Source organism: Camelina sativa, chromosome 10 (genome assembly GCF_000633955.1).
Source record: "Camelina sativa cultivar DH55 chromosome 10, Cs, whole genome shotgun sequence".
NCBI classification, from domain to species: Eukaryota; Viridiplantae; Streptophyta; class Magnoliopsida; order Brassicales; family Brassicaceae; genus Camelina; species Camelina sativa.
The window spans coordinates 10,144,994-10,157,102 of record NC_025694.1 but is presented as its reverse complement, the minus strand read 5'-3'; the positions used below and the strand labels follow the sequence as shown (position 1 = coordinate 10,157,102).

General features: G+C 41.2%; 2 protein-coding genes across 4 annotated transcripts; one reads left to right on the top strand and one right to left on the bottom strand.

The window, feature by feature from the left end:
- Window positions 719-3,611, top strand: LOC104718281 (ribonuclease H2 subunit B-like). 2 transcript variants are annotated; one of them, XM_010435992.2, is made up of 11 exons: window positions 719-891; window positions 1,035-1,150; window positions 1,519-1,578; window positions 1,683-1,784; window positions 1,931-2,007; window positions 2,109-2,232; window positions 2,396-2,460; window positions 2,782-2,851; window positions 2,975-3,050; window positions 3,149-3,242; window positions 3,339-3,611. In XM_010435992.2, exons 2-11 carry the CDS (start codon window positions 1,087-1,089, stop codon window positions 3,444-3,446), a joined length of 840 nt encoding a protein of 279 aa, XP_010434294.1. In that variant the 5' UTR covers window positions 719-891; window positions 1,035-1,086; the 3' UTR covers window positions 3,447-3,611. The 2 variants fall into 2 exon arrangements, with proteins under 2 accessions (XP_010434294.1, XP_010434295.1); XM_010435993.2 differs by having other exon boundaries at window positions 720-891; window positions 1,525-1,578.
- On the bottom strand, window positions 3,551-5,279 carry LOC104718282 (transcription initiation factor IIE subunit beta). 2 transcript variants are annotated; one of them, XM_010435994.1, is made up of 5 exons: window positions 5,227-5,279; window positions 4,662-4,925; window positions 4,435-4,566; window positions 4,214-4,330; window positions 3,551-4,081 (listed from the first exon to the last, which is right to left on the bottom strand). In XM_010435994.1, the coding sequence occupies exons 2-5, from the start codon at window positions 4,923-4,925 to the stop codon at window positions 3,731-3,733; spliced, it is 864 nt and encodes a 287-aa protein (XP_010434296.1). In that variant the 5' UTR covers window positions 5,227-5,279; the 3' UTR covers window positions 3,551-3,730. The 2 variants fall into 2 exon arrangements, with proteins under 2 accessions (XP_010434296.1, XP_010434297.1); XM_010435995.2 differs by lacking the exon at window positions 5,227-5,279 and adding an exon at window positions 5,076-5,201.

Here is a 12,109-nt window from a genome sequence, read left to right as displayed (position 1 = left end):
GTATGTGATGGTGTCTACTCATGAACGTGTCTGCATCAACAGTGACTTCTCTCTGAAAAAGAAAAAACGAAGCTATTTATCCGGAATTTTTAACATGGATTTCTTCACCTGTGGAGGGAGAGAGAAGGCTCTGATTTTGTACAGTTTGAAGATTGGCTTTTTATGAGATGCTTTTTTCTTAAGATTATGATGAAGAAGAAGAACACTAAACACATGCAGCATTAGAATATACCTTTGTCTTTTGTAATGGGTAGTATTTATAGAGTCATGAGAATGACTCTGTGTTGCTGTGTTTCTTTGGATTCTTATGTAGTAGTATTATTATTCAGTAGCTTTTTGTTTTTTCTTCTTGTTTGTTTTTGGGTTATTATGGTTTAATCATTCCCAGAGAAGTACCGATGTTTTTTCGGTACATAAGTTTGATTTCTATGTATGTTAATGTAGTATCTCTGTTGTTTGAATGGTTATAAAACTAGTTATCTCTTTTGCTCTACTGGCTTTTTTTTTTCCCCTCTCTTTTGCTCTACTGGCTATTGTCAAGATTGTGTGTGAGACTCTTGATTGAAGCTTCTTCACTTTCTGGGGCTGTATATTACTAAAATTAATAATAGGACTTATCTGGACACTTCTTGTTAACTTAGGGGTCTGTTTAGAAATATTTTATTTTCAATTTGTTATGGGCCCAGGCCCATATTTTAGATGCGCGCGAATCTCAGTTAGTGGCGCCAATCTAGTGAGTTTGACCGTCACTTTTTGTTTCTCCTGACTGTTCGGAATCATTTGGGGTCTGAGTTTCAATATCGTACACCAACTGTTCGATGAAATGTCTTAGAGAAGTTTCGTCCTGATTCGTTTACTTCACTAGTTGCGAGCCTTCTTGCCGTCATCACGGTATATAATCCAATTAGTGTTAAGGGTTTCAATCTTTTCTCACCTAGCTCTAGTTTTAGGGTTTTGTTGAATGTTTAGTATATCTTCTTCTATCAGTAGCGATTTCACATTGTATTTGGGACCTATTATCTTCTTGGTGTCAGAATCGTAGAAGTTTCGGTTTGCTAAAAAAAGCTTGAAGATACAATTTTGAAGATGAGCTCTTCTTCTACTGTTTGGTGGGAAGGAGCTGAGAAGACACGAGTTCTTATCGCTCCAGGTTCTCTCTTCTACTTGCATCTTTTCTTCTGAGGATTTATAATTTATATCCTCCAGTTGGAATTATGACTGTGAGATTTTACCTAAAATGACTTAGTTTATGAAATGCCAAAATGGTGTAGGATTAAGATTATGGTTTTGGTTAGTGTTTATCAATGATTGGAAAAGTTACGTCTGAATTTATTTTAAAAAAAAAAGAGCATAAGCTTTGTTGTCTAATATTACTTTTGAAAGGATGTGCTGACTGTTTCAAAGATTATAATCTTTGGTTTGCTATCTCAATTGAATCTTTCCTTGGCTATGATAGTTGGAAGTCTTTGTTGCTCTAGATAACATGATTGCTTTTTCTTATATGTTTCATATGCAAAGATTCAGGTTGTGGCGGAAACAAACCCGGAGAACTGCTGACACTTCGCCATCCAAAATCAGGTAACGGGATGTAGATTATTGACAGGCTTGGTATGTAGTGTTGTTTGGAAAATTCAGCAAGTAACATTCTTATGTGGTTTGTGGTATCTATGTTCATATGGCAGAAAATGGAACATGCTACTTTTTTAGTAATGGGATGCTTCAAGAACTTCAATGGTTTAAGCAATCTTATGGTTCTTGGCTCCTGGGAGATTACATTTCTGAGGGTAATTCCACTATTGATCTTGATGCTTATTAGGTGTAGATAAAGGCTTACTTCCTAGTAATTTTGATCATAATAATATGCTCTGCAAGCCAGCATCAGTACAAATTTTCCCTTCCCCTTATGTTCATGACTATTTTCTTGTTACAGATGGAAGCTTATATATGGCCACTCCAGTTGATCCTGTTTTCATCTTGTTGCCTATTTTTGACGAAGCAAGAATGAAGGTCACTCTATGCTCCCTGGCTCTTCTCAAGTCACTATTATTTCCTGTCTGATTTCCATTTCTTGGAAATGTTAATTGTGTTTATATATTGTCGATTTGTAGAAAGGTGAAGATCTTGGAAAGTTCAGGCAACTGGATGAGATTTTATTTGTGGAAGGATATCCTGGATATCAACAACTTCTGCCTGTTGCAGAGAAGTGTATGGACATTGTTTGTCAAACTCAAGGTAAATTGCTGCTCTCTGGTTTCTGAAAACATACGTGCACTCTTGTAGAACCTTTTAATTTTTCTTATATACATTTAATACTTAATGTTTCTCATCACTCTTGGAGAACTTGGTGATCTATAGTTGTTTAATTTCCTCATTCCTCTTTCATCTCTTCTTGCAGAGGTTGGATCTATGAAATTCTATCGGCTTGATAACTCGAAAGTTTTAGCTTGGTTAAGTTGTAAGGTATGCTCTTGTCACAACATGATGTATTGCAGCCTTTTCAACGATCCAGTTGAAATTTCCTTGATACCATTTGAGAGTGTTACATGTGTCTGATTACGTTTCACAAACCCCATATGGTTCAGGAATGAGACATGTTTGTTGCTTATATGTCTTTTTAAATATATTTTTTTGGTGAAAATTCTGAATTTTCTTCTTCTAGAGAAGATGAGTTTAATGCTGCACTCTTAATCGGTTTTGTTTCACATTCTATAAAGAGAACGCAGGTTACCGCGTATCTGTTTTATTTAGATCCTTAACTTGGATGCACTTTAATGAACGCAGGCGTACTGTTTAAGGAGGACACTACCAGAATTGGACAAGAACTATGCAGCTCAAGATGAGAAACAAACATGTAAGTTGTAGAATATAACCTTTTTACTTTGTGGAGGTGTTGGTGTATGCCCTTTCTTCAAGTTGACCCTTCAAAAGGTGGTGTAATGTGGGTTTTCACTGATATTACCTTTAATTTGTACAGTGGTAGATGCCGTTTCAATTGTGGGAGAGTACCTGAGGACAGAGCCTTGGTTGAAGCTTCTCTATGACCATCTTGGGTGCTTTTTAAAATCAAAATCTGAAGTCCTCAATTACTCAGCAAAAGAGAATCATAACTCCTTACAAAAGCCTTCATTGTGCCTGGTTTCTTTTTCAGGCTGGAGTTTGTTGACCCGACAATGAAAGAAACAAATATGGAGAATCTTTCAACTGCAAATGAGAATAACACGTCATCCTCAAATTCATTGCAGGTATGTGTATGTAAAATCTGTAGACAAAAGCTCTAAGTTCCATATATTTTGTGTTCCTTGTTATTAGTTACTAATTCTACTTGTTACATTTCTTAGGAGAAAGCAAAAAAGAAGCCTGGAAAACAGACGAAGCAAGCACAGGTAGAGACTGGATCAAAGAACATAAGGGATATGTTTTCAAGGGCTTGCAAGAAAAAATGCTGAATGTTATAAAATCGGTTACAGTGGCCAATTATTTATGATTGTAGTTTTGCCACTCTTTATGGTTATTTTTCTCAGCTAAAGCAACATCTAAAACAAAGACCAACTCACAAATGTTTATTCTATATTGCTAACCAATGTTGTGAGAATACATGGAAAGCCATTGTATACTCGAGATCATAACAATTACAACAATATGTTTGTTCTCCATTGTTATATATTTCTTGAGTAATGAAAATTCATGATCATTTTGAATTTTGAACCGCATAATCACCCAATTACGAGGTTCAGTTCCGGGAACTGCTGGCGTTAAGGCTCTTGAAGAGCTCCGGTAGATGGGCATTGGTGAGTTTGGTCCTCTTGCTGATCTCTTGTTTCTTCTTCTTCTTATCCTTCGATTTATTTGATATGCCATGGATCTGTGCAGCAGCTCTCCTCTCCGCAGTGTTTGTAGCCGGCTTCAAACCTATCTTCAGCAGCTCCTTCTCCACGTCAAGCATGTCGTTCGGGATATCTATGTCACGGAACAGAGATTTGAATTCGTCATCAACCGCAATCTCACACTTGAAATCATTTGGGTACGCAATGTCCTCTTGTGAATTTGATATCAAAAAGATGTCCTTCGATTCACTCAGAGCCTACAAAATACAAGATAATTTAAAAAAACTGCCCTAAGTTTCTTGGTTTCAAAAAGCAACATACTGTATATTTCCTCCATCTGCTTAGCAAAACTCACATCTTAGTGTCTCGTCAATTATAACAATGCATACCTTTAAATCCTCCATAACATTCGGGTAAGCGTCTTTGAGATCAACGACTGCAATCCCATCAAGGTATTTATACACCAACGAACGAAGCTGGCTCTTGTCCTTGACATCGTGCGTAGCCTGTGACAACAAAGCAAAATTGTAAACACGCAAACCTTTTTTACAAAGAGAAAAACGAGAAGTTAAAAAATCCACTCCTTGAATGAAATGTTTTAGGATATTACCTTGTAAGAGAACCTTCTTCCGTCATAATGTGCTTTAGGATTCTTACTCAAACTATCAAAAACAGCCTTATTGGAATGCATATCAACATGACATCTTTCTTTTATTTGCTCTGGCGTTAAGGCTAGCCTTGTCTGTTCGAGAAAACACTCAAACAAGAGACAAATCAAACTTACGATTATATAAATGATCTCTCACATGAATGGGGGAGACAAACAGAAACACAAACCTCAAAGAGAAGATCAATGACACGCTTGATTTGAGCACCAACAGGAGATTTTTTAATGCTGTTAATATACTGAAGTTGCTCGGTGTTTTTTGAAAACTGGACAGGAGCAGCATCAGGCTTCTTCTGAGTGATTGCAGCAGGAAGAGGCACGGGCTGCCTCGACGAAGTCCCCGATCTTTCTCTTGAAGAAGCGATGCTCGAAAGCGTAGATTGACATTTCTCTTGCTGTTTGTTGAACTTATTTAGCTGCTCCTTTAGAGCCATCTGACGAAAAAAAAAAAAAAACGTAATACCTAACCGATTAGAAAAAGGCCGATTCCTCAAAATTAGGGTTTCTGAGACAACTACAACTTAACAATATCCAGGTTCTGCAACCCTTGACACCACTTTAAATTTCAATTTCTCGAATCTTACTTTAGAAACGAAAGCAACAAGAAAAAAAGGCTGATTTATCAAGTGTGCGAAGTTCCAATATCTATGATTCCGTAACCTAAAAACACCAACGATAGATTTTCAATTTTCTCTAATCTTAGAACGAAAGCAACCAGTGTAAATCGAATCGGACCTTTCCTTGGTAGAAGTAATAGAGCAAATGACCCAGAAGAGAGAGGAAAGATCGGAAGANTTTTTTTTTTTTTTTTTTTTTTTTTTTTTTTTTTTTTTTTTTTTTTTTTTTTTGATTAAAGATGACAGAGGGAGACGAAAATATTGACAACGGTGTTGGGTTCGTTTAATTCATTATGTTAAGCCCATCGAAATTAGGCCCAATAACCCAAAACTAAATAAATTAGATTTTCATTTAATTCGATAATTAATCTTTTTATTATTTACTAATGTTATAATTTTAGAGTATAAAAAAACCCTCAATTTTAAAAAAGTTTGATTGCGATGGTGACGATTCTAGGGTTTTGATTTCGGATGGTCATGAGTTATTTGGGCTTGATCTTGGTTTTTTGTTGATTTTCATTCGGTTTCTATTATGGGTATCATCTCATATCGCAAATCTAGGGGTTTGGGTTTATGATTCGATATGTTTAGGGGAAGAATATTTGGAAACTCGGGATTCTCAGGGGATACGAAGATTGATTTGTCTGACCCGGAAATTTCCATTATGGATTTTGGTGAGCGCAATCTCAGGTATGAGCGATCAATCAGGTTGGGTTCAGAGGTCTTTGATTCGATCTAGTTCCAGGGGAGGGATTTGGCAATTCGGATTCATATGGGTTATATGGAGCTCGGTCGGTTTGATTTGTGATCTTTTTTTATGGAAACCATTATATGAAATCTCTGATTGGGGGAAGCTAACAGATCGGTTATATCTTGAAGGACGATTTGATATTATGCAAAGGGGAAGACGGATCATGGGATGGTATCTTTGGAATAATTATCATCAATCTTTCATGGGAACCAGAGGGGAAAATCGTGTTTCTCGGGATATGATGGGTCTCGAATTGAAGGTGTTGATTTGGAAGGAATGTCAATGGATACTCTTGGTCGGGTATAAAAGCCTTTCATTGGCAAGGAGTTTCTCTCATCACTCAACTCAGTTTTCTTCTGTTACAGAGAGCTTTTGTTTCTTATCTCTTTTCTTCTGGATTTTTGGTTTTGTTCCAAGTTTGTTCGAGATGTCTCAGTTCTTGTTGGTGGATAGGAGTCCTGTTCTCAGTGTTGCGGTTCCACCTGTGACTAAGAGGAAGGTGAAGATCCCTTTCTTTGACAACACAGCTCTGATCGAGGGTTATTCCAAAACGGTGGTGGGAAGGTGCTTTAATCCGCGACGTCAAGACATGAAGTCTCTCCTACTCATGTTTCCACGTATCTGGCAGTTGGAGGGGAAAGTGGTTGGTGCGGACCTGGGGATGGGCAAGTTCCAGTTTGATTTTGATGAGGAAGCGGACATTGTCAAGGTCTTGAAGATGACCCCTTTTCACTTCGACCATTGGATGGTCTCAATGGTTCGATGGGTACCAACGGTGGATCCTATATATCCTTCTTCCTTGACTTTCTGGGTTCGTATCATGGGAGTGCCATTCCAGTTTTGGGCTGAGCCGACTTTCAGGGGGATAGTTGCAGATCTGGGGCGTGTAGAGGCTGTCGATATAGATGGTGGTCGACTTCAGGTCACTATTAATGGTCTCAAACCTTTGAGTTTTGAGACTGAAGTGGAGTTCTTCAATGGAGAGGAAACCACCGTGTCACTTCGATATGAGCGGTTATTCGGGTACTGTCGGCGATGTTGCAGCCTGTGCCATGATGATGATCATTGCCCACTGTTAAAGCCGCCGCAGGTCACTACTGGTCCGATTCAACATAGAGATGAGCATAGGGATGAGCCTGAGGACCATCGGGCAAAAAGTTATAAGGGGCTGTCACTTCTGAGGGAAGGCAAGGAACTGGTCAGGAGGTTGGTTACAAGGGTGGTTACAAGGGTGGCTACAGAGGTAAGTTCACCGGAGAAGGTTCTCAGGCGGAGGGGAAGGGTCCTTTTGATGCAAGAAATACTAAGGGCAAAAAGCCTCGGACTGATTTATCAAGAGGGGAACCAGTGGCTAAACAGAGACGTTTTCAGTCTTATGTTCAATACAATGACTACCGTCATTCACGAGCGGTTGCCAAGGAGTCCCCTGTTAAGAAGCCTCTTGGCTCGTCGGTGTTGATGGAGGAAAGTGAGGTTTCTGATGCTCAGGTGGCGTCTAGTGTTGCTATTCCACCCAAGGTGGTTCGTAAAGCCTTGTTCCAGGAAGAGGAAGCTAGTGCTGTTGCGGTCATGGACAAGGAGGAGCCTAAAGCTCTGGAGGAACCGCCCTTGGCTGATGGTTTGGCTATCGGAGGGCAAGCTGGGGTCAGCGACGTGTCAGCGATGATGGAGGAGGCTATGGGTCCCGAGTTTGGGGACAATGGAGACGGCTTTGTTACTGTTGTAGCGGAGATGGTTGGCGAGTGTAACCTGGGCAATGAGGAGATCTTGCCTAATGCTGGGAACGTTGAGAAGGTCATGGTTGGGGAGCAGGATGTTTCTGGTGAACCAGATGAGTTTCTTGATACCAACTTGCCAGGTGATATTGTTTCTGAGACAATGGAGATGGATCAGCAGGGGGCGGATGGAGCTACTTTGCTTAAGCAGCGTAAGGGCAAGGGTGTCATGGGACTTAAGGGGATGGGCTCAAAGAAATTGAACATGTATGTTAGGACTCCTCGTAAGCGTCCAACTTTGAAGAGTACAGGTCCATTCGGGGTTAGCACCAATCCTAAACCACATGTGGTGGAGAAGGAGGCAATGGGTGGTACAAAACCACCACTTCCGAGAGCTGATAAATGAAGATTCTAAGTTGGAATTGCCAGGGATTGGGTAATAAAATGACTATTGGGTATCTCAGGGATTTATGGGGGAAGCATCGGCCCGATTTCTTGTTTCTTTCTGAAACTAGGCAATCTTTTTCTGTTTTAGAACCTTTTATTGGTCATTTTGGTTATTCTAATTTAAAAACTGTTGAACCTGTTGGTTGTAGTGGTGGTCTTGCCCTATTTTATAATAATAAAAGTAATAATGTTTCCATTTTATTTGAATCCAACAGACTTATTGATGTGGAAATTGTATACAAAAGAAAATTAATTTATCTCTCTTTTGTTTATGGTGATCCGGTCCCAAAGAACCGGGATTTGGTTTGGGAGCGGTTGACAAGGATTGGTTTACTTCGAGATTCACCTTGGTTTTTAATTGGGGATTTCAATGAGTTAAAAGGTAACCATGAGAAGTGGGGTGGTAATTTGTGTCATGTCTCTTCCTTTGTACCTTTCAACACAATGATTCGACATTGTGGTTTACTCGAGTTCCCTGCTCTTGGAGATAGTCTCTCCTGAAGAGCGTGGCAGGATAATAAACCGATACGATGTCGGTTAGATCGGGCTTTGGCGAATGAGGGGTGGCATGATTTGTTTAAGGACTCCTTTACGGAGTATCTAACAATGATTGCATCGGATCATAAGCCAGTATTAGCTGTTATTGAGGATAAGGTTCGGTGGAGTCGAGGGGGTTTTCGATTTGATAGAAGGTGGCTTGACAAAGCAGGGTTCTTTGATGCGGTTGCTGAGGGTTGGGATTCTACGACGGAGAATGCATCCAGTGCCACTCTTGTGGATAAAATCACTGAATGTCGTCGGGCTATTTCCCGTTGGAGGAAAGCGCAAGTACCTTATGGGCGGGAGAAAATTGAGGATCTAAAAGCCAAATTAGCGGTGGCCCAGGAAAATGATGCTACTTCGGTGGACGAACTTGCCGACCTTACTTGGCGGTTACGGGAGGCGTATAGGGATGAAGAGGTTTATTGGTATCAAAAGAGCATAAGTCGATGGATGCGGCTTGGTGACCATAATACCAGTTATTTCCATGCTCAGACAAAGCATACACGAGCTCGGAACCGCATTATCGGTCTTCTTGATCAGCAGGATGTTTGGAAGACGGAGGAGAGCGATATTCAGAATATTGCGATTTCTTATTTTCAGGACTTATTTACATCTTCGGACCCTTCGGATTTTGAGGAGATGCTAGGCGAGGTCCAGCCATCTATCTCTTTAGAGACAAATGAATTTTTAACCAGAGAGGTGTCCGAAGAGGAGATTAAACATGCATTGTTTATGATGCACCCGGATAAGGCTCCGGGACCGGATGGGATGACTGCCCTTTTTTACCAGAAAGCATGGGCTATGGTTAAAGCCGATCTAGTGCTTTTGGTTAATTCCTTTTTGCGGAATGGGGATTTTGACAAGAGGCTAAATGTGACAAACATATGTCTTATCCCAAAGGTGGATAAGCCGACGCGGATGACGGAGCTCCGACCAATTAGCCTGTGCAATGTTGGTTATAAAATTATATCTAAGGTTTTATGCCAGCGACTTCGAACCATATTACCCTCTCTCGTCTTGGAAACTCAATCGGTGTTTGTAGAGAGTCGTTTAATTTCGGATAACATTTTGATTGCCCAAGAAATGTTTCATGGTCTAAGAACCAACCCTTCTTGCAAGGGGAAGTTCATGGCTATCAAGACGGATATGAGTAAGGCCTATGACCGGGTAGAGTGGTCCTTTGTTGAACATTTACTCAGGCAGTTTGGCTTTTGTGAACAATGGATATCACGGGTTATGTGCTGTGTGACGTCGGTTCAATATAAGGTTTTAATTAATGGTCAGGTTTATGGTTCGATCATTCCCTGTCGGGGTTATGTCAGGGGGATCCTTTATCGCCCTATCTCTTTATTCTTTGTACGGAGGTGCTAATTGCTCATATTCGGAAAGCAGAACGGTTGAACCTTCTTACTGGTATTAAGGTCTCGACTGCTAGTCCCGCCATCTCTCATCTTTTATTTGCGGATGACAGTCTTTTCTTCTGTCGAGCCACAAAAGAGCAATGTGAGGTGGTCTTAGGGATCCTTAGGAAGTATGAGCGGGTTTCTGGCCAACAAATTAATTTTCAGAAATCTTCGGTCTAGTTTGGACACACGGTGGATAATGATCTTAAGGAGGAATTAAAGGGAGTCCTAGGAATCACAAATTTGGGCGGTATGGGTTCTTACTTAGGTATCCCGGAAAGTCTTGGTGGAGCTAAGACGAAAATCTTTTCGTTCGTTCAGGACAGGTTGCAATCGCGGGCAAGCGGGTAGCCAGCTAGACTTTTATTGAAAGGCGGCAAGGAAGTGATGATCAAGTTCGTTGCTACGGCTGTTCCCACTTTTGTGATGTCATGTTTTCGGCTACCTAAGACGGTTACGAGGAAGTTGACTAGTGCAATTTCTAATTTTTGGTGGAGCTCATCTGGTCAATCCCGAGGGCTACACTGGGTGGCGTGGGATAAACTATGTAGTGGTAAGGAGGCAGGGGGTTTGGGTTTCCGGTGTTTGGATGACTATAATACCGCTCTGCTGGCAAAGCAACTCTGGCGTTTGATCACCGTACCGGATTCACTTTTTGCACGGGTTTTTAAGGGGCGCTACTACCAACATTCTGATCCTTTGGATCCAATTACATCTTATTCGCCATCCTATGGGTGGTGGAGTATAGTTTCTGCTTGCTCTCTGGTTAATAAAGGACTCATTAAACGAGTAGGCTCTGGTACTACCATTTCTTTATGGACGGATCCATGGCTCCCTGCTCAATCCTCGAGACCAGCACAGAGCACAGGATCGTCTTATGACCCTCTGCTCTGACTTTCAAATCTTATTGACAGGAGTACTAATTCCTGGGATATGGCTCAGCTTATGGCTACGTTTGTACCGGAAGATGTGGCTATAATTTCTGCCTTACCGTTGTGAAACCCGGATAAACCGGACTTGCTGGGATGACATTTTACCAAGTCTGGTAAATATTTGGTTAAATCAGGGTACCATGTTCTGCGTTCAAATATGACAGCTCCGGCCGTGCCGAAGTTATTTGGGCCAGACATTGTACCTCTTCAGGCTTTTGTGTGGAAAATTAGTAAGTGTCCACCAAAACTTCGTCACTTTCTGTTGCAAGTTCTTTCGGGTTGTATAGCGGTTACAACTAATCTACGAAAACGCGGCATGAGTTGTGATGCCACGTGCGGTATTTGTGGTTTTTAGGAGGAGACGATTAACCATACCCTCTTCGAATGTTCGCCAGCTAGGCAGGTTTGGGCTTTGTCGCAATTTCCAACAGCCCTGGATGTATTTCCTTTGGAATCCGTTTTCACAAATATGGATTATCTCTTCTGGTGATTTACAGATGTTCCATCACAGGAGTTCTTTCCCTGGATTCTGTGGTATATCTGGAAAGCGCGTAATGATAAACTTTTCAGTAATCTGGATTCAAACCCCCTTGCCATCTTGCGGCTAGCGGAGGATGAGGCAAAGGCATGGACTCTGGCACATGCAGAGGATACGGTTTTAGCATCGGATATTCCCACGATGGCTACCCCGGGTGGACGGGGGGGCTTAGGGGTTCCTAGGTCCCTCTCGAGTTATACTTGTTTTGTCGATGGTTCTTGGAAAGCTACAGATCATTATGCGGATAGAGGATGGTTTTGCACGTCGCCCTGGAGTGATGTCCCTACGATGGGAGCTGCCAACCTTCGTCGTAGTCTCTCCCCTCTCCATGCCGAGGTTGAAGCCCTTATCTGGGCTATGCGTTGCATGATTGGGACGGATAACCAATCTGTCGTTTTCTCACCGACTGCTCTGATTTGGTGAAGATGGTGTCTTCGTCTTCCGAGTGGCCAGCCTTTACGCTTTATTTGGAGGACATACATGCCGATAGAGAGGAGTTTGATTCTTTTTCATTGGTCTACATCTCTCGATCTCAGATTGGTAAAGCGGATAATCTTGCGCGCCGAGTCCGCACAGTCCCGCACTTAATTACCTATGTCAACAATGTTCCTTCGTATTGGCTTGTTTGAGCCAATCTCGCTCCTTTGTTGTCAAAAAAAAAAAAAAAAAAAA

Bases quoted from the DNA above. Each gene is read 5' to 3' on its own strand.
- LOC104718281 (XM_010435992.2), top strand. From the start codon at position 1,087: ATGAGCTCTTCTTCTACTGTTTGGTGGGAAGGAGCTGAGAAGACACGA. The intron at 1,785-1,930 runs GTAATTCCACTA...TTCTTGTTACAG, and splicing joins GGGAGATTACATTTCTGAGG to ATGGAAGCTTATATATGGCC. The intron at 2,461-2,781 runs GTATGCTCTTGT...TAATGAACGCAG, and splicing joins TAGCTTGGTTAAGTTGTAAG to GCGTACTGTTTAAGGAGGAC.
- LOC104718282 (XM_010435994.1), bottom strand. From the start codon at position 4,925: ATGGCTCTAAAGGAGCAGCTAAATAAGTTCAACAAACAGCAAGAGAAA. The intron at 4,567-4,661 runs GTTTGTGTTTCT...TTTCTCGAACAG, and splicing joins TCATTGATCTTCTCTTTGAG to ACAAGGCTAGCCTTAACGCC. The intron at 4,331-4,434 runs GTAATATCCTAA...TTGTTGTCACAG, and splicing joins GAAGAAGGTTCTCTTACAAG to GCTACGCACGATGTCAAGGA.